The sequence below is a fragment of the Meleagris gallopavo genome, chromosome 25 (assembly GCF_905368555.1).
Source record: "Meleagris gallopavo chromosome 25, MGAL_WU_HG_1.1, whole genome shotgun sequence".
Taxonomy (NCBI): Eukaryota; Metazoa; Chordata; class Aves; order Galliformes; family Phasianidae; genus Meleagris; species Meleagris gallopavo.
In genome coordinates this window covers 55,715-76,186 of record NC_139428.1, presented here as the reverse complement: position 1 = coordinate 76,186, position 20,472 = coordinate 55,715, and the positions used below count along the sequence as shown (strand labels likewise).

The following is a 20,472-nucleotide window of genomic DNA, read 5'->3' as shown; positions in this document are numbered from 1 at the left end:
AATGTGTGCTGACCCTGGATGTGGTGAGGGTTTAGAACAGGAAAGATGAGGAAAGCACTCACTGAGCTGCTGCTCTGGAGGTGGGGCGGAATGCCTGGCTGCTGTTTGGCTCGTGGTAGCTACTGGTGGATGTACAGAAGCGACTGACAGATGATCCTGAAGTATTCCACCAGCCTGTGCTTTAAAAAGATTTCCGAAAGGCCTTCGTTGGCCTTCCTGTTTGGTTCACGAGACGTGGCAGCATTGCAAAAGCTCGTTTCTACATTAACTGTGATTGATTACTTTACAATCTAGGACAAGATTTCTTTTGAAAAGCTCTATGCTGATTCGGTGTCAAGAATTAAAATCAGATGAAGTAATTAGTGTTCTGTGAAACATCCCAGACTGTTTCTTGTTGGCTTTCAACTGTTCTTGGCCCTTAGCCCTCACCTCCTTTTCCTTCTCTAGTGCAAGGTGCTAAATCTATTGTCCACACGCTCAGGAGAATAACTCATTAGGCATATTGTATTAGGAGATTGGGGGATAATTTGCTGCTGAACTTCAGAGCGTAGATTTACTGCCTCTAATGATAGTGTGGAGTATATTGAAAATGCATTGTGTCAAAGCAACATTGATGCTTGTACTGAATGGTGAACACGTATTAATGTTAGCTTTAAAGCTGATCACTCTGTGAAAGGCAATAAACTGTTCAGAGTTGTCAGTGCTGTCAAAGGTACAGTCATGCCTCACCTTCCTGTTCTCATATGAGTTGTCTTGCAGTTTCTTGTTATACCTGTTCCTGAAACCAGTGAAGACTTCACAGCGTTGGCTGATCCTCCTCCCCCTTGGCATTGGCCCAGTGAGGCATTTCTGTATCTCCTCACCAGCTGTCCCCGCGCACTTTAACTTGCTGAGCAACTCCCCACGTTGTTCGTTCTGCTTTAAAAGAAGCTGGATTTTTTTAGGCATAGATGGAATAGGAGCCCTAGGACAAAAGCAAGCATAGGGTGGTAGACCTAGGCCTCAAAATCGCTATAATCAGCTACATAGGGCTGGTGGATTTTTATTTCTATTTTTCAAAAAAGCAGTGACCTTCTGCCACTGTACGGCTGGGGTTCATGCCAGGCTCAATAAAGCCCACAAAAATAGCATCCAAATTTGTCAACTGCTGTAAAAAGAAGGGAAATAAGTCTTGTTTCTTCCTATTAGTATAACATGGCCTTGTTACCGTGGATCCCTCTAATGAAATAGGAGAGGGTCACGATGAATGGATGGACATTAAGGGGAACTGAGCTGCTTTCTAATAAGGCAACAGGTGGCTGATGTTGCAGTGCAAAGGGCACTGTGAACATTGGGTGCTGGCCTGGAACTGAGGTGTGTTAGAGACGCTCCTGTTCTTAACAGAGTGTTGCAGTAGTACTCCTGGGGGGGCTGAAGGTGTGCCTGTGTGTGATCCACTTGGCGGGGCCACATCACCCTGGTGCAGAGCAACAGGAGCTGCGTGAGCTGGGCTTTGTGGGCCCAGAGGTGAGAAGGGCTGGAGGGCGGGCTGGTACAGCACTGGTCTTTCATTCACATTAACTTAAGCTGAGATTGTCTCTTTCATAGTTCAGTTCCAAACCTCAGATTACTCGGATGACTTTGGCAGTCCTTTATGTTGCGTTATACATTCTTTTAAGCAAATTCAATTCTTCTGCAGAAGCAAAGGAGAGACTGTGTTATTCTGAATTGTGGTTTGTAGAAACTACAGGCACTGACACGTAGCTCTTATTAGTGCAAGCAGCTGCTCTGGACAAGATGGATCTCCGTGTGCTGAGATGAGGTAGCCTCTGACAGCTGTACTTCTCTTACCATGAGCTGAGCTGCTTCTCCTCCATCGCAGTGCTTTGCGCAGTAAGAGAGTTTGGGCTGCTGGACACCTGCAATGTTTTAGAGCCCTGATGTGATGCTGAGCTGCCTCGGGTACATCATTACCAAACCAGCATGTTAAGTGGTCATGGGAATTTACTTGTCCAGTGAGTCTGGTCAGCCACCCTTTGTTCCAGTGTAAAATGAAACAAATTTGGGGGGGGGAAAAAAAAAAAAAAAAAAAGTTGAAATATTCAAATATACTTTGAGCTTTCAGACAGACACAAGTGGGTTGAAACCTGCAGTGCCACATTTATTCCCATTGTACATATGGAGAATTAAGGCATAAGTTAAGATGAGGAAAGCCACATGAGGTAGTATAGTCAATGTGGGTCTCCAGTTGTGCAGCTTAACTGTGTGTTCCTCTTTCCCTCCCTAAATGTTGGAGGAAGGTCCATCTTCAGACAGACGTATCCACAACTTTTTCCTGGGCAGTTTGCAGCTTTGCTGTTTTGTTGCTTTTGAATGGGAGAGGCTGGAAATGCACTAGAAAGTTCCTTTCTAGCCTGATACTCATGATGATGAGATGCTTTACGTCTGCATATGTGAAACCAACTTAATACCCTTCCAGCAGGTGATGCTTGATGTCTTTTAGTCTTTCAGAGCTTGTAGAAATTTTGTTGTTTTTTTCCATGGTGAGTAAGTATTTTTAGAAAGCTAGGAGGGTGTGCTGGAGGTGCCTTCTAAGATGTTTAAATGTGTCCTGAGACTTCTCAGATTTCTGTTTGTGAAGGGCTTTAAATGAATTCACAGAGTCATAGAATGGCCGGGGTTGGAAGGGACCTCAAGGATTGTGAATCTCCAATCCCCTGCCACTTGCAGGGCCACCAGCCTGCACATTTCACACCAGCCCAGGCTGCCCAGGGTCCCATCCAACCTGGCCTTGAACACCTCCAGGGATGGACGGGGCATCCACAGCCTCTCTGGGCAGCTGTTCAGCACCTCACCACTCTCTCTGCAAAGAGCTTTCCCCTGACATCCAACCTAAATCTTCCCTCTTTCAACTTGAAACCATTTCCCCTCGTCCTGCTGTTATCAGCCTTTTCCAAGAGCTGACTCCCCTCCTGTCTGTAGGCTCCTTTTAGGTACTGAAGGCTGCAATGAGCTCACCCCACAGCCTTCTTTTCTCCAGGCTGAACAAGCCCAGCTCCCTCAGCCTGTCTTCATAGGGGAGGTGCTCCAGCCCCCTGATCATCTTTGTGGCTCCTCTGGACCCTCTCCAACAGCTCCCTGTCTTTCTTGTACTGGGGGCTCCAGACCTGGACACAGTGCTGCAGATGGGGCCTCACGAGAGCAGAGAGGTACAATCACCTCCCTGTCTCTGCTGGCCACCCCTCTTTTGATGGAGCCCAATTGGAATTGGTAATGTTAACTTTATTCTGGAAGATAAACTCTAGTGAGCTGTCTTGCATTGAGTCTTCCTTCACCTCAAGTTCTGGGAAACAAACGTCCACAAGTTGAGTACCAAAAGCCGTCTGTCTCTGAGATTAGTATCGCTTGTTTGAAGGGAAATGGGCGTTATGGAGAATTAGCTGCATGACTGACGTCTGCCACAGGTCTCAGTTGTCCAACCGCATTTGCTGAGCTTCGGGAGCCTTTCAGGTTTTCAGTGGTGCTTAGGGCAAATATTTTGCGTCTTAGTGATCTGGAGCAGCTGCACTCTTCCGGATTGAAATCAGATCGCTTAAGCTGTAGTGACACTTTGTGTAATTTTGCTGTTCCATCCTTGCCCTTTCTTCTCTTGCTTTTTTATGGCTTGCTCTTGGCATGGGCCCTTTTCTGTTGTACAGCAGGAGTTTGCATGCTCCTCCTAGTGTGTAAGTGGGCCTGGAACAAAAATACTGTGATAAGACATTTAACTGTCTTTTTGTTGACTTTGCTCCAGTTCATTAGAGCGGGTGCAGGAGGTTGGCTAAACTTAAAGCCTGATTTAATATTCAGAAAGGATGTTTCTTTCCATCTTAAAAGGAAGAGCACCTCGTTACAGCTATCACATATGTGGTCCTTGGGGTCATCTGTGGAGCTGAGGTGAAGATTTTGGGAGGAGTGAACAGCGACACTTTGGAACTCTTGGGATAAGTTGACTGAATAGTGTGCTTCTAAATGAGTTAGAGAGCAAGGGGATGGCTAGTTACCTCATTATGTGGATCAGAGGAAGTACTTTCAATTTGTACTTGTGCATGCAGATGTAATTGAAGGTGTTAAAGATTACACTGCCCCTCTAAATAGCGAAGTGGATAATCTGACTCCATCTACTTGTGAAATGTCTGAAAACTTTACTAGTCTCCAGCAGCTGCAGAAGAATCTGAATTCTTTGTTAATTTGGCCTGTGTTTAATTTGGTAAATAGTGCTTGTCAGAATCTCCTGCCGTGTTAAAATAACCCTGTAGGTAGCTGTCAGCTCCTGCTTCCGCCTCAGCATCTGATAACGAAGTTGAGATGAGAGCAAAAGGAGCCGGTTGCTTGGCCAAGACCTCAGCCCACATGTGTCACTCAGCCAGTGCAGAGCAGGCAGGAGCCCTGAGAGCGGGGAGGCTCCGTGTTGGCCGCTGGGACGCCTCTTCCCTGCAGCCCAGAGCTCCTGTGCAGGCACTGGATTGCGTTGTTCAGCTGAGACACCAGTGTCGTGCTGGCAGAATGGAGATGGAGGGCGAGGGAAATGAATCTTCGGGTCGCTCTTACCTCATGTTGGTGTGGCAGGGACTCACTTGCGCGCTTTCTGCAAGGGTCTGGACTCTGCTGTGCACTGAGTCTGGATAGCAGTGGTGACCCTGAGGAACTTGCTGTTTGTGTGACTGATGTGTCTTGTGGGTGCTGTGCTACGTGACCCCGGGGTGAGGCTGGACTTGCATGCCTGGAGCTCCCACCAACGCTGGTTTTTGCAGAAAAACAGAAGAGTCTTTGCCCCTCTCCCTGCTCAGCCCATTGCAGTGCCTACACTGTAAATCTTACTTCAGGTCCCTTTGCATTACTGAAAAATGTCCTGCTAATGTAAGCGTGCATCTGTCTTTGAGTAGATTCTGAAGATGGCAGAAAACCAGCTATGTGTCATCTTCAGATATGATAGTGGTTGAAATATTGCATTGAGGATGCTGAGAGATACCTGAATAATGTGGTGTATGATAAGCCATGTGGCTATGTGTCAGGGAATGACGGACTGAAGAAAGAAACAGAAAATATAGAGCCTTGATAAGCTGGATTTGTTGAATTTGCTAAGGAGGGCTTAAAGTTAGTCTAGGAGGGAAAGATGAGATCAACAGTTGCACTTTGTTTAAAGCAGAGGCCGGCAGAGCACCTTCCCTCTGCCTTTAGAAGAAGAAAAAACAACAGAAAATCAAAACCAAAACGTGCATGCACATGCAAACAACAAAGCCTCAGATTCTCCCCTGCAACTGGGCATGAGTACTGCACTCCTGTCAGGTTCTTTCTGATGATGGTTTGATTTCAGTTCCTTGCCAGATCTTCTGATTTACTTCTTCTGGGAGCAAAGCAGTCCATAATAATAGGTCTTGTGTCAAAACTCTGGTCAGTTGTAATCACTTTGACGAGTATTAGTGAAAGTGGTACTTGGGAAAGTCCTCTGAGATGTGTGGACTGGCTTCTTCCTGAAAAGTGTTAATAGGGTAATTACTGAGTTATGTTTAGCCAGGAAGGTACATTCACAGAATAGCTGTTTGGAGGAAACTTATTCATCTTAGTTCCACTGGTAAGATGTAGCATCATGGATTTATGGAAGATCTCCTGAAAGGAACCTGTGCTGTGAGACTGCATGCAAGGAAAGGAGCAATGTTAGCAGGGCTGATGGTGAACCGGCAGGGGCTCCCAGTGAGAAGCAGGTGGGTGAAGTTGTTTAGAAAATGTTTTAGTTTCCTTTTGTGCCCAGTGCTGATTTCAGTAGCTTGTTCTGAGGTCTGTGTCAGTTTGAGATTAGAGGACTAGAAGGTCTTTGGTCAAACTCTGATCTACTGGAAAAAGTAAGAAACAAAACCAGGCTCGCACTGCTTGCAGAGCTGAGGCTATTGAGCGGGGGTCAGTTACTCAAACACTTTGGCAATCAAAAATTGAATCTGTGTTGGCTGTTGATAATGAGATGAGTTTTCTGTCTCTCAGTGAATGTGTTCAAATCTGTTAGGTTCTTGGATTTGCAGTACGTGGGTAGTTTTATTTACATAAAAATAGATGTATCCTTCAGATTTCCAAAGGACATTTGTAACTGAAGCACGCTTGTCATTTAAACTGTCCCAGTGGGACACTTGATCCACATTTGTGTAGTGCTTGCTATGGGGCTTTCTAAGCCTTTCATCTTTTGTGTGGAGCTTCATCTACTACAGGAGACTTTTTCTTTTTATCTTAATTTCACGTTAGCCTCCTTCATCTCACTTTAAAAAGTGGAGCACTATAGGGAGAGAGGCAGTGAAGTGTGATCTGCTGTGTTGACCCCTTACAAAGCTCTGGAGGGGGGTGAGCTCAGGCTGGGGTGTTGACCTTAGCACAGCCAGTTGGGCCTTGGACAGATCGGATGGAAGTTGTCTGGCTGGAAGATGAGCTGTGTTTGCTCTCAGATGAGGCCAGTTGTTAGTTTGTGCTCACTTCTCAGCTTGAGCTCTAGTCTGGGTCTGGAGAGGTTTTAGTCACTTCTGTGTGGGGTTTTGGAAGACCCAGCAGGCCCGTGGAGGTGAAAGAGCAGGCTGTGCCTGGGGAAGCGTCTTGTGTTGTCTGTTGGATGTTACCGTTCGTTCTGCTGCCAGTGAGTTCATGGCTTTGCAGTTGGTGTTCCACTCGTGTTCTCAGGGGCTGCGCATTGTGTGCAGGGACCCTCACAACTGCCACAGCAGCGCTGGTGAACATTTGCCTTGGTGCTGCAGAGGGTGTCATTCTGTACCTTTTAACTAGAAGATATGGCAGAGCTTTAGTCTCGGGGGAGGTTTGAATTAAAGCCCTCGTCCCTGCAGCACCGTGAATGTGTGCTGATGGTGCTGGATGTTGGGGCCTCCGCGTTCTTACACCAAGCACCCTTACCCACTGCTGGTGTCTCGTGGTGACCAGAGCCCTTGGTAGCTCCAGAGGATGTGGGAGTTCTCACCCGGGCCCGGCTCGCTGTGAGCTCGCAGGACAGCATTCACCTACAGCGGCACTTGGGATCTTCTCATCCCAGTGACTTCCAGGCGTCTCTGTGCCAACAGCCCGAGGACAGTCTGGGAGCAGCTGCCCCTCGAGCAGTGCTGGCAGAGCCCGGCGGCTCCTTTGTACGCTTGCAGCCAAACAATGGTTTGTGCTCGTGGCCATGTGCTGAGTCACGTGCACCGCGCTCTGCTGCCGGGGTCCTCGCCCATCTGTTCCGACTCTTTCTGGGTTATCAGGCGCAGGTCCAAGTCCTTGCAGGCAGCCAGCTCTGTGGCCAGAGATTACGAGCACTAACCTTCCTGGCAGGGTGGCGTGGCTTTGCTTTTATGCAGATTAGCCATGTGCTTCTCACTTCAAGGCGTTCCACAGGAAAAGACGTTTCCTGTGCTTGGCTGTGGTGGGCGTCTCCGGTGCGGCCTGGCTGGGGCCGTGCGTGGCGACTGCACTCGGGAGAGGGATTACGGCGTGCTGGCCCCCCTTCCCATCCCACCTCCGTGCTACGTCACCACAACACAACCACACGCGTGCTCATACTGTTGGTGTCATTCATTCGGTGCCAAGATTGCTTTAAAAAATTCCCTTGGCCCCAGTTCAAACAGGAGTACAGCTGGGATGTGTTAGATTTTAGGCAGTCTGCCCTCAATTTGAGATGAGTTATAAATAGCACTGCCGACTTCCTTAACTACCACTCTCCGAGGTAAAATGCAGGTTAATTACTGTGGGAATCAATTAGGGCTTCTCTCGGTTAAACAGCTAGCAAAGCTTTTTATTATTTTTTATCACAAAAAAATGGACAACAAACCTGGTCAGGAAAAGATTTTGGATCTGAGGTGGGAGCTTGGAGCCTTTTAAATTACTTTTTTGGCCTTTTTATTTTTATTTTGGGGCAGCAGAAGAAACCAGTTGTGGCCAATACCTGCATTTGCCAATAGCTGAGTGACGCTGATTTGAAACCAGAGAGTTCAGTAAGGAGTTCTCCTTCCTTTTCTTCCTCTGGCCTAATAAAATACAAACATGTACTAAGGTAATGGAGAAAGTCAGAGCTTCTTTTTCTCTGTATGGCTGCAGAGGGTTTGGCGCCTGCTCCCAAAGTGGGATTTGTCTCTTCTCTTTACTCCTTTTCCTGCTAGGACTGTAAGGCAAGTCACCTCCAAGTCAAGCAAACTGCTCTTTGGAGAAACCAAACTTTGCTTCTACAGGAGAAAACCTAAGAAGAATTTGTTGTGGAGTCCTCATCTGCTTAGGGTTTTTTTCATTTATTTTGTTCAGTTTGATTATTTTTAAGGAGAGCTGCACCTGTCTCCTTGTGCAGTGAAGCAGAGCCTCTGGCTGCCATTCTGTTTCTCTGCTCAGGGCCCACTCTCTGCTTTCCTATCTCTACCTGCTCGCAGCCCCAGCATCCTGACATGTTTTGGAAGAAGTGTGGGTTTTTGCAGTGCTGTTGCATTGGGGCCGACACACTATGATTGCAGGTACTGCTTGGAGAGCTTTTTAACTCAGCCATTGCGGCTTGCTTTGGGCTTGCTGTTACAAGCTCTTACTCTAGGCATATTTTAAATTTTCTTGAAAGCTCGGCAGTTTGTCTGGAATGTTGGCTTTCGGTGGCTTTCATTTCACACTGTACAAAACAGCTTAGCTTTTTAAAGTTTGACTGGGAACAGGGCTGTGTTTTGCCAAGTTTTGGTGCTTAACAGTGTTGTAAAACAGCGGAGCTACTGAGACTGAAGGGAGAATAGAGGCAATTTCTATGAATGCAAGGAGGTGTAAGCAGGGGGTCTGGACTTCAGTGATCAAGGAGCAACACTTTATCTCAATTATGTCTCTCTGTGGCGGAGCCTTTGCTTTTGAAGTGTAATCACAGTAATCTACTCCTGTGGTTTCCTATTGAAAGGATTTCCCATGTATCAGTCCAGAGAAGTGTCTCCAGTCTTTTGCAGTCAGGGTTTGGTATTTCCTTGTTTATCCTGGAGTGTTCTTGTGAGCGGGCTCACTTCCTCCTGGCTCTCCCATCTCACACACATTGATGTGCAGAGCAGCTCTGTACCATCTCCACTCCCAGAGTCTTCATGAGAGCTCATGGATCGATTTCAACTTCTGTATTTTGACTTTGAACGTTCCTTTCTCGAGGCACGTGTGGTTAAATTAACAACAAGGGCTGATAGCAGATTGCAGAGATAGCAGATTGGTGTGGCACTCCTGATGGCATGCTCCTGACGACAGAACAACACTGCTAAGACAAGAGAAGTTAAAGCCCTGTTAGTGAAATAGATGTGTGTCTTTAATGGGAGATTTGGAGGGGAAAAATGAAGCGCTGCTGCCTGAGGTGGCCAGGACAGCCCTGACCAATTAGCTTGTTGGTAAGCAGCAGGTCCAGGCTGCGTGTACAAAATGGTTCCTTCACTTGAAAGACATGAATTGGGATTTACATTTCTCTGCTTAGAAAATTTTACCTGTAAAGCTGTAATTCAGAGTGCTGCTCTTCATGTTTGTTTTTAGCATCTCTGTGCTACGGCCACAGCTGAAAGCTGTGGTGTTTGAAAGTACACCCTGCACTTCGTTGGGTGATGACTTGGTCACATCCTCAAAATATTGTTTGAGTTTTGTGTTGCCTTTTTTAATTTCTTTATAGCTGCAAAAAAAAGTTTCTTTCTTTAACAGTCACTGTGTTTCATGTAAGAGCCATGGAAAAGTGGATCTTCACCTTGTTTCTTATCCTTGTGGATGACCACAGACAAGAAAATCTGTGCAGAGGAGACAGCGTGTGGTGTGTGCACATTTAAACACAACAGCAACAACAGAATTAACAGGGATGTATTTGAGAAGCTGTTCTTGCTAGCAGACTATGAAGACGAGGTAGCATCTGGGGGATACAAGTAACAAAGGGAAAAGATACTGAAATGTGCAGTTGGTAACAAAAGTTGCTCTCCAGCAGATAGCAGCAGAACTGCACTGTGTGTTTCTTGGGGGAAGAGTGAGCTATGGGGGCAAGGAGGTAATCATCATTACTGCTTTAAGATAGCAAAGAAAACAGTGTGGGGAGGGAAAAGATGAAACCTACGGAGGTGCTGGTGATGTGCTGGGCGGGGTTTGGCTGTGAGGCAGTGACAGAGGTGATCCTGGGCTCCTGGGACTCCATCTTCTGAGGCGCTGCAGCCTCAGCCCGTGCTGCTCCTCAGTTCTAGCAGCTGTGATAGCTTGAATATTAAATACAAACTTTTTAAGAGCTGTTTCAGTATCAGTATATGAACTAAAATGAAAAAAAAAAAAAAAGGCACAAAGGAGTGTGGTGGGTCACATCTCTGTAAAAGTGGCTTGGTAGAATCATGGTGTGTTGCACATGGTTGTCCTGGAGTGCCTTCTGTAAGATGGCAAACAGAGTGCTGCAGGGCTGTCTGGGGCCGAACTGGAGGGAACTCAGATCTGGTTCCTGATTGATTTCTGTCTTATTGGTGCAAATGGCTCTAAGGGAGCTGGTTTGGCTGGGTGGTAGCATCACTGTACCAACTGTGGGGTGCTTTGCCTGCATCCCCATTAAACTCCCTCTGCTAAATTCCAGCTCGTGCTGCCCTACAAGAGTGCATCAAGCTCCCCGTGGTGCCCCTGCTTGCTTCTCTTTGGCGTGGGCTCGGAGCTGGGCTTGCCTGGCAGGCTGGAAGTAGCAGACAGCTGGTCAAACAAATGTTGTCAGGGTCTGTGTGTTGGGGCTTCAAGCTGTGCAGGCTGTTGAGGTAGGATTTTCGGAAGTGTAGCATACTGCATGAACTTTTTCCTGGGAGGATGGATTCTGCAAACATAACTGAAATACTGTCCTAGTGCCTGGAATTCTTTATGCTTCCAGCAGGAGCTGGCTTTGTGCAATGTTTGCTTGTGCAGGCCTGTAGTGCCACTCCTCAAGCACCTGATCTCAGCAAGAGCTGGTGGATCTGTGCAAATACCACCCTAGGGCTAGTTGCAGGAAGCAACGATGTAATAGAGAGTCCATTGTCATGGTGATGCGGTGGAAAACATCTAATTGGTATTAGTTAGGTCGACAGGAGATCAGTGAAATTCCTTATTCAGTCCGAGTGATGGAGGTTAAAGACTGTGGCTGGGATTCATTTAGAGGTCACTATGCCAAAGCAGGCTGATGGCAGGTCTTACTTTAGTGTAGTAATATTGCTGCCTAGGTAGCAGCATTGTGTTTTGGGGCTTACAAGATTTTCAGGAAATCTGGTTGACTGTTCCTATGTCTCAGCTGCAGGCAGAGGTAGTGCAGCTGAGGCAGACCTACTCAAGTTGCATTTACTAGTGCGTCTGCTCCAAAACTTATGGATTTGACATTCAAGGCTGACCAGTACTTTTTCATGCATCTAAAGAAGTTTGATTTAGAATCCTGTATTCTGCAAAAGGCAGCAGACACAAAGCACATGTTAAAAATAATAATAATAAAAAGTAGAACTGTAGTCTGAACATCAGTAGTGCTGGCCGGTATTACTATACTGATATGGATTCATTGAAATGCATAGGTGTAAATTAACAGCCTGTAGTGCTTTGGGAGACCTTATTATATGTGAAAGAAGTGTTTCTTGTGAATATTTAAATTTTCAGAGTGAATTTACCTTGTTGTGGAGTATCTGGATATTAAACTGCTGCTTACTGTGGGGAAAAACCACTTACATTGATAATTCATCTTTCTTAATGGTCCTTGCCACCTTCTTTCCTGTCCTCTGGCCATAGGAGATATGTCAGCATAAAATGACTGCTTCTCATTGGATTTGTTCTTTGTGAAATGTCTGTTGTTTGAAATGGCATTGGAACCCATGCTGTATTTCAGAGTATAACTGTGGGTTGTAACACCCATAAAGAAGCAGACGACTTCTGCTGCTTTGCACCAACCTGGTGAAGTTTTCTTCTTCTTCTTTTTTTTTTTTTTTTTTTTTTTTAAATTGTGAACAATTCCTGTATGCAGCTGGGTGTATATCATGTGTCACAATTTGCTTTGCAGCCTTCAAGCCCAATGGATCAGATGGGGAAGATGAGGCCACAGCCGTATGGAGGAAACAACCCCTACACACAACAGCAGGGACCTCAGGCGGGGCCACAGCAAGGACATGGCTATCCAGGACAGCCCTATGGGCCACAGACTCCCCAGAGATATCCCATGGGAATGCAAAGCAGGACGCAAAGTACAATGGGCAGCATCTCGTATGCTCAGCAGGTAGAGCACCCAAGCTTCTGTAAGTCTCTGTTTGCAGCAGGGGCAGGTAGAAGAGCAAGAAAATACTGTGTGTTTTGAAGGAACTACCTTCCATCGGGTTGGAATTGGTTGGTTAGGTGAAGTGGCATTTCTTTAAGCTGCATGTGGAACCCTTCCTTCCACAAGAGGCAGCAGCAGAGCAGTGAGTCAGGACCAAGGGAAAAATAAATAGTGAGGTGACTGAGATACACTCACCACTGTTAACAGTTCTGTTAATGACAGAACTGTTTCTTGCAGTGGAAATGACTTCCAGGTCAGTTCTGGCTCACTGCATGAACTGAGTGCTTCCTGCTGGACTGTTAAGAAGATACAAAAGGCTGCCTTTTTGTGGAGCAAACCTTCTTTCCTTTTGATGTTAATGTCATTGAAGCATGGTCAGATAGGGATCCCTAAAAATTTAGTTATAATGTCTATTAAAATTTTCTTACTGCTGAGAATAATGTCATGCACAAGTGACTTTTGATACTGTCTGGGAGGTTTCCTTACATAAGTAGTGACATTTCATGTACCTTCCCAGTTAACTGCTCTGCACAGGTCTGTGAATTGTTTCTTCTTGAGTATAATATGACGGTGTGTATGTAAAATCACTCCTTAATTGGTATGATTCTACCCTCCTCTTCTGTAGATTCCACCTTATGGACAGCAGGGTCCCAGTGCATATGGGCAGCAAAGCCAGACTCCATATTACAACCAGCAAAGCCCTCATCCCCAACAGCAGCAGCCTCCATACTCTCAGCAGACACCATCCCAGACCCCTCACTCTCAGCCTTCTTATCAGCAGCAGCAACAGCCTCAGTCTCAAGCTCCACAGCTTCAGACATCGCAACCTGCGTATTCTCAGCAGCAGTCTCAGCCACCCCATCAGCAGTCCCCAACTCCATATCCTCAGCAGCAGTCCACAGCCCAGCAGCACCAACAGAATCAGCCTCCCTACTCACAGCAGCAGTCACAGTCACCCTATCAGCAGCAGCAGCAGCAGCAGCAGCAAACTCAGCAGACAGCTTCCTCGGCTCTTTCTCAGCAGTCATCTTCATACCCTCAGTCACAGCCGCAGCAGCAGCAGCCTGCATATTCCCAGCAACGCTTCCCCCCTCCTCAGGTAGGCCATCTCCTGCTCTGCTTCCTTCTCTAAGCAATTTTTAAGAAACTTGGGCAAATGGTCGGGTTTAAGCCAGTAGAACTATGCATTGACAAGCTGTCTGGAATGATTGCAGTAATAGATGTGCTGCTCCTCTGTTGTGTGTAGATCTGCATCTCTTTCAGAAATGTTATGTTGGTAACAGGCTGAGCTGCAGTAATGCTGCAGTTCTAAAGACCAGTTGCAAGTAAATGCTGTTCATCGACAGTACCAGTCTAAAAGATTTCATAGTGGTGTGGTTTTCACACTGTGGTCTGTGGAAGATCTGCAGGTGGTCTACAGAGCTACTTAATTTAGCACAATAGCAGAGCACTTCGGAGTTTTCAAAGAAAACAACCCTATTTCCTGGTGCTTTTATATCTCATCCCAAGACTTCAGGAGGTGTATTGATCATACAGAGGAATTGAGCATGGGAAAGCTCTGTGGGTTCCTTGCTGCTTGGGTGGAGTTTTTTCATAGGCGTTTACAGAAGGCAGTACACAAGTGGAGATGGAACCAGTGAAGACAGTTTTTGGAGTGACACATAGGTGGGAGAGTTTGCTCTTAAAAGAAAAGCTTTGCTTTAAGGGGGAGAGATAAAACATGAAGCATGGGGAACTGAAGATAAAGTCAAGAAACAGATATTTTTTTGCTGTGTTTATTTATTTAAATATATATATGTTATATATATATTTAATAATACTCTAATAGTCATGAAAAGCTAGCTGAGACCTTTAAACAAATGTTGCAATGCGTCAAAAGTAGCTTTTTAAAATTAGGGAATTTTAATTGACTTGCAGCATTTGTGTAAGGAGGTACTTACGGCTGTTGTGTGATGTTAGAAAATCAAGAAGCTGAGTGGGCAGTCTCCCAGGACAGTCTGTTTTTCAGAGTCTATCAGTAATAAGAAAAAGGCAAAGAATTACTATTTTGTTGTGATTTGGAGTTCTACAACCAGCACTCACCGTAGCAGTCTGTGGAACAGTAGGCATGCTGGCTTCAACTCTTTTCTGTCCTATTTCCTGATTTTAGCAAATGTCACTGAGGGTACATAATTCTTCCACAATGCGAAAATATACTGGAGCGACTCCAGCTGAGCCTTTATTTTACTCCCATTTATGATTTTTTGGGGGGTTGTTTTTTTAATTTTTCAGGAGTTATCTCAAGAATCATTCGGCTCCCAGACATCATCCGCTCCCTCAATGGCTTCCAGTAAAGGGCAAGAGGATATGAACTTGAATCTTCAGTCCAGACCTTCTAGCCTGCCGGTGAGTGGTGAGCTGTTCTACAAGAGTATGGGGCGAGAACAATCAGAAGCACAGCAGGATAAATTAGCAGTGGTGGTATTCCACATGGAAATGGGAATGATGGAGACTGCCTGTGCTTTTTACTAAGTCATTAGCTTCTGGTTTCCCACTGGAGATTAAATGTAATTTACAGAAGTAATGGATCTGAGAGTAAAGTTTACCCCTAAGTACTCTGGTCTGCATGTTCTAGCGAGAAGATTTTTCTTGAGGTTTCTGTTCATAGTGTCTGAAGTACCTGATTGCTGTTACAGTAGGCTCTGACCTTCAGGAAAAGGTGTCTTATTTTATTTTATTCTGTTGTTTCTTTAGTCCACTGTTGCGTAGGTTGTTTCTTGGCTGTGGAATTGTCACTGGAACCTCACGCTGCTGATTTAAGGTTTTTTGCTCTAATCTGACCAAATGGTTGATTAAAAAACAAGTTTATTAGTACCTGAAGTGAGGAAGATCAGCTCTTTCATGACAGAATGCAAAAGAAAATGTAATTCTCCATCTAAATCTGCTCACAGTATGCACACTGAACATTTGGGTATGCGATGAGTGCCTAGTTTTCCAGCAGATTTGGGCCAGAAGAGTTTAACTTTGGCTTCATACTTCATAAAGGAAGTGGAGGAGGGTCAGACGTTTAGATTAGTTTGCACAAGTTGCTCTGTACCTCTAACTTGGAAGAACAGCATTGAGATGCTGGATTCTGATTTTTCTGGTTACTTTCACTTCTAACCAGTAGGAAGTGAGTGAGGTTTTTTGTTTTTTGGGGTTTTTTTTTGAATTTATTTAGCCACTGGCTAAGTCTGTTTTCTGCCGTGTTGGTCAAAGGAGGGTGAGCTGTGTATATAGCAAAATTATTTTTGTACACAGCAGTGAAAACAGCTTTGTTGTGAGCCCCTTGAAATAATTCCTTTGGATTGTGGGTACAAATTGTTTCCCAAAATACAAAGTGATTCCAGTTCTGACCACCCAATGGGACCACCTTTCTTTCTTCTTTTTTTTTTTTTTTTCCCCTTAAATTTTGGACCTTGCCTTTTAAATAGCACGTTTCTTTCCACTCTGCCTCTCCACAAGTTCTTCCATGTGACCTATCTTCTGGCAATGAATGTAGGAAAAGTGAAGCCACTGAAGTAATTGAAGAAATTGCTCTAGTTCTGAAAGGGTGAAAGTCCTGTTCAGTAGCATTGTTGGTAGAGCCTTCATGAATCCTACCAATCAGCGCCCTCTGACTCGGATTATAGGAATTAGCTGCTCTGTTTAGCAGAAGTGGCTCCTCAGCACCAAGTGGGAGTTTGTTTTATACCCTGTGGTATAATGTGTTTGGTCCCTTTCAAGCTTTCCTTTTTCCCAAGCAGTTTAAGAAAAGATACCATCTCTGCTGTGAGGGAACTTACCCAGTTTAAAAGTTTTTAATGCTAATGAATTTCTAAGCAGATACTCAGATTTTCTGAAGAGAAATCCAGGGCACAAAAATTTGCTCCAGCTTTTGGTATGCCATCTAAGTTTATTTTCTGTGTTAAACAGACTTTACAGTCTGTTTCCATATCTGTATCGCCAAATCATGAGCATTTAAGAAATGAAGCAGTGTTCAGCTTACCCAACCCTCACATGCTTCTGGGCTTTATCTTCTTCAGTAAGCAAAAAACACTAAGTGGTACGTATGTGTGTGTGTGTATGTATGTACCTGTGTGTTTCGCAGTTCTTTGTCCTCCAGTTAGGATCTTGTAGGGCAGGACCAGCACTTCCATTTGTGAACTGAGAATGCATTGGATAGTGATGCTGTGGAATGGCTTAAAGAGGACCTCTGAGGTGTACAGAAACCAGCTCTTGGTTTCAGTGACGGATGTCTTGCAGGAAACTTGGCCTAGAGGTGCTTAGAAGCAGAGGAGCTACATGGAAGGGTGTTAGCAATTTCTTTTATCTTCCTTACATATTACTCATTCTGTCTGTTTTAGAAAGTTTTATCCTACTTGGGAGGATTCTTAGACTCCTATTTTGCCATTCTGAATGACTTACAGCCATCATAGTTTGTGGATTTTTAATTTTTTGTGGAGTTAAGTCCTCCTCTTCCAAGCCTCAGTGGGCATTGTGGAGAACCACCCCCTGGGTATCTTGGAGTCTGGGCAAATCATACGATGCATCATCTTTAATTAAACACAGATCACTAGGAAAAAGAGGTTGCTGTTTTTAGGTATGTATTTGTGAAGTGTTAAATTTATGTACCAAGTGCCTTTACAAGTCTGTGGCTGTCACCCATTTAATACTGTACATCAGTATTAATGCTGAAATTTCAAGCAGCAAAGGCAGGAATATATCTTTGGCTGACATAGTTGTCATTTTGTGATGTCCTAGAGATGGAAGAGTTTGGTGACATTGTCAAGTTGTTGAACTGCTGTCAGATGTTGCTGGCTTTGTTAGGACCTGCCTAACAATGAGAAATGTCACATTGGTCTCCCTGCACGGTGGTCTTCAAGATACCCTTCCTTTCAATGAGTTTTGTGTCACTAACTAAAATTTCTCAATGATGTTCGTTTGAACAGCTTAAGAGTCAAACTACTGATCTCTCTAGTGGTTTGCCTGAACATCTTTAAGTAGCAAAATACCTTGTCTTTCATTTCTGTCCTACCCTAAATATTTCTGCGTTTGTTGTTCTCTTTCTGAAGGTTATATTTGCTGTGTTGGGGGAAAAGACTGCTGCTAGCTTGACATCAGTGATGCCTTTTAGAGAGTAATTCATCTGAAAGAGTGTCCAGGCTGGTACACTTTTCCTACAGCAGTCAGGATGAAGAATTTCTCTGAAGAATTTGCTCTTTCCCTTGGGAATTTCTTGCCAGGATTGCAGTTCAACTAAACTTAGATTCCTATTGTGTATGGGAGAAACAAAGTGTAGTCTTTTGTGTCTTGAGTGTAATAGAGGAATAGTAATCCATAGTATAAGTCTTATTCTCCCAAGAGGTTCCTCAGTCTTGTCTTTTCAGCAAAGAATTCTTCTTGGCAAGTTGTATCCAGTTTATTTGGAGCCTCTACCTTTGCAACTTGGATATTAAGTAAGTGGAAGTAAAATATTTCCAGCTATTAATTACCATCTGCTTGGACTTGGAAGGTACTCTGGCAGCATGGGCAAAGGGGAAGCCAACAGGGTGCTAGGACGTCAATTTGGATTTGAATTGAAGTCAATTCTACTGCAAAAATCTCCGGAATTTTGAGTCTGTTCAGAGTGATTTTGTATCTTGTTATGGAACAAACAGCAGGTCTGTTACGTTGCCTTGGTCTTTGTCTTATGGGCCATTGAGTGCAAGTTTCTGGAGTCTCTGAAGTAGATGCGGGGTAGAACATGGGATGTCTTTAGTTTGTTTGGTTGACATACTGTGTAGCTTGAGGGAGAATCCCTATTCCTTTCCTGAGTGTCTTACTTCCATCTTGTTGTGGAGTGGGAATCATTTCTATCTCCATATTTTTCACCACTGGGGAACTGTTGCTCAGTTTCATTCAAAGCATTTCAGCTTTGTTCATCACTGGCTTCAGGACTGAAATGCATCTTGTTGATGGAAGGAAGGAATTCAACCGACTGCAAACAAATTCCTGATCTGTGCACTCTGGTCTTGGATCTTTGTAGTGTGGATTTGACAGTATTAGATTTTGTGGGGAGAGGAAAGGTAACACAGTTGTAGGTATCACAGTTTTGTTTGATTTCTTCCTCTGAAGTCATTTCTGAATGTGGAGATATTGGCAAGGGTAGCAGGGATTTGTGGGTCTCACAAGGAGGTCATTTCAGCTCTATGTGGGTACTTGAAGTGGGATAAAGTCAGGCTCTGTCAGCTGCATCCCCTGATCTGGAAATAATCATGGCAGCAGCCTGACATACAGTGAGAAACTACCTCAGGGCTTCTATGGATGGCAGGGCTCAAGGAATTTTTCTGAAAACATTCCTTTTGGCAATTTCTTTCGGGAAAGGGGAGAAGAAACTTTTATAGTTGAATCTCTTGGTGGCTTCAGTCACTTTCTTTTCCCCTCTGGGACTTCCTGCTTATGTTTGGGTTGTGTTTGTTCTGAGCGATGTCCTTGCCTCAGGAGAGGCATTAGTAATAGCTACAGGCCCTGGTGGCTGGGCATCAGTGGACACATGGGGCACTTGGGGGCTTACCCCAAGGAGCACAGGACCTGAAGCACCAGTGTTTATAGGATTGGTATGTTCCAGTTTCTGCTGGTAGGAAGGTTTCTATCCCAAGTTATGGAGATCTGTGGAGTTCAAATGTTTTTTGTCCTGACCAGGGCTTCTCTAGGCTTTTTTGGCGTGTGTGATTTTGGCAGTCATTTTTGTGTCCTTTCTTAAGAAGGCCTTGCTTTTTTAAAAACTAATTTTGCCCACAGCCTTTACAGGTGCGGGGAGTGCTGGGTGCCGCGGTCACCCAGCTGCTGCAGGCGAGCCCCTCTCAGGGCTGCTCTGCTCTTTGTCCTTTGGCAGCTGTTCTCAGCTCCTCTTGGGTCTCACCCAAGCACCTTGGAGGAGCTCCTTGCCTGTGTGCAGCAATTGGGCCAGCTCCAGGCCGCCCCAAGTGCTCTGCCTTCAGGAGCGGTCCCTGCAGAAACCCCACAGTGCTGCTGGGGCGGCTCAGCTTCGCAAGAGCTGGCAGCAGATTGCGCTGTGCTCAATGCCGGGCTCGTTTCCTGTTTCTATTCTTGTTGTCAGCAGCTCAGCTCTGCTTCCTGCCTATGCGCCTTGTGCAGATTCCCCTGCCTAGAGCCTTTTGATTTCTTAGGAGCAATTTCGGTTGCAGGCTGAACTGCAGAGCGGTGGTCTCATGGAGGGCAGGATGGCGGCCACAGCTAACTTGGGATTTGAGCACCCTGTGTTCCTAGAGCAGGCAGGCTCTGGCCTAGCTGGAGTGATGGGGGTGGCGTTAATCAGGAAATGGTTGTAGGATGAGCAGTTCTGATGTTGGATCCTAAATAATAGTCCATGCTCTCAATCACACACATCCCCTGTGCTGCTGCAGCCTGGAAATGTAGTGCGTGTGTTGCACTATCACTGCTGCAGCACACACCTTGCAAGATGAGTCTCTGCTTTCTAACACACTTTCAACATGCTTCTCATAGGGCAGGGAAACCAGGCTTTTTCTTCATTTTTGTTGCTGAGTTGGTGTTACTGGAGAACCCTTAAAAAGCACAGGAGCCTCAGTCAGCCTGCCATTAGGTGCATCAGTCACATGTTTCTGCCCTGGCATTGCAACGGAATCACATGGAAAACGGAAATCCCAAACCATGCAGGGAGAGACAGGCCATACTGAGCCAACCTTGTGCACTATGAGGAGTGGCTGCAGATAAGTGAAGGCATTTAACTTCTGCTGACAGCACTGCGCTTCATGTGAGCACTGTTGTACCTGAGCCTGAAATTCACAGGATTCATTTTTCTGCTAATGTCATGTTGGCGTTTGGGATTGACTTGTCTTGGAGATGCACACAATCATAAATGCAGTGGAGAAAACTGCTTCCATGTGGAAGCATGGCACGGGCCCAGGTCTGTGCCTGCCCCTCTGCTGGGGCAGTGGCAGTGCTGCTGGGTTGGGCTTATGCCACTGTTCTTGTGGCTGTGAGGTTGGCGCTGAGATTTCAAGCAAGGCCTGCATGGTAATCAGAAGAGGTGTTGTGTAATGGTTTTGTTGTGGTTTCAAATCAAGTCTGACTGAGGAAAAGAAAGCAAAATTTGCTGAACTGACAGGAGATGCCATCTCTAGGAATTGACTGCTCTGGCACCCCTGGCCCTTTGGTGGTAGAGAGTGTGCATCAGTGAGTGACGCAGTGCGGGTTGCCAGGGC

At 45.4% G+C, this 20,472-nt stretch overlaps 1 protein-coding gene across 3 annotated transcripts in view; it reads left to right on the top strand.

Annotated features, from left to right (window-relative positions):
• Positions 1 to 20,472, top strand: part of ARID1A (AT-rich interaction domain 1A) — a 63,120-nt gene that overhangs the window by 15,450 nt on the left and 27,198 nt on the right. For all 3 annotated transcript variants that reach the window (XM_085208723.1, XM_085208722.1, XM_085208724.1), the window contains 3 exons: positions 11,996 to 12,208; positions 12,873 to 13,346; positions 14,519 to 14,632. In XM_085208723.1, coding sequence (XP_085064849.1) covers positions 11,996 to 12,208; positions 12,873 to 13,346; positions 14,519 to 14,632 — 801 coding nt within the window. The remainder of the gene's footprint in view (positions 1 to 11,995; positions 12,209 to 12,872; positions 13,347 to 14,518; positions 14,633 to 20,472) is intronic.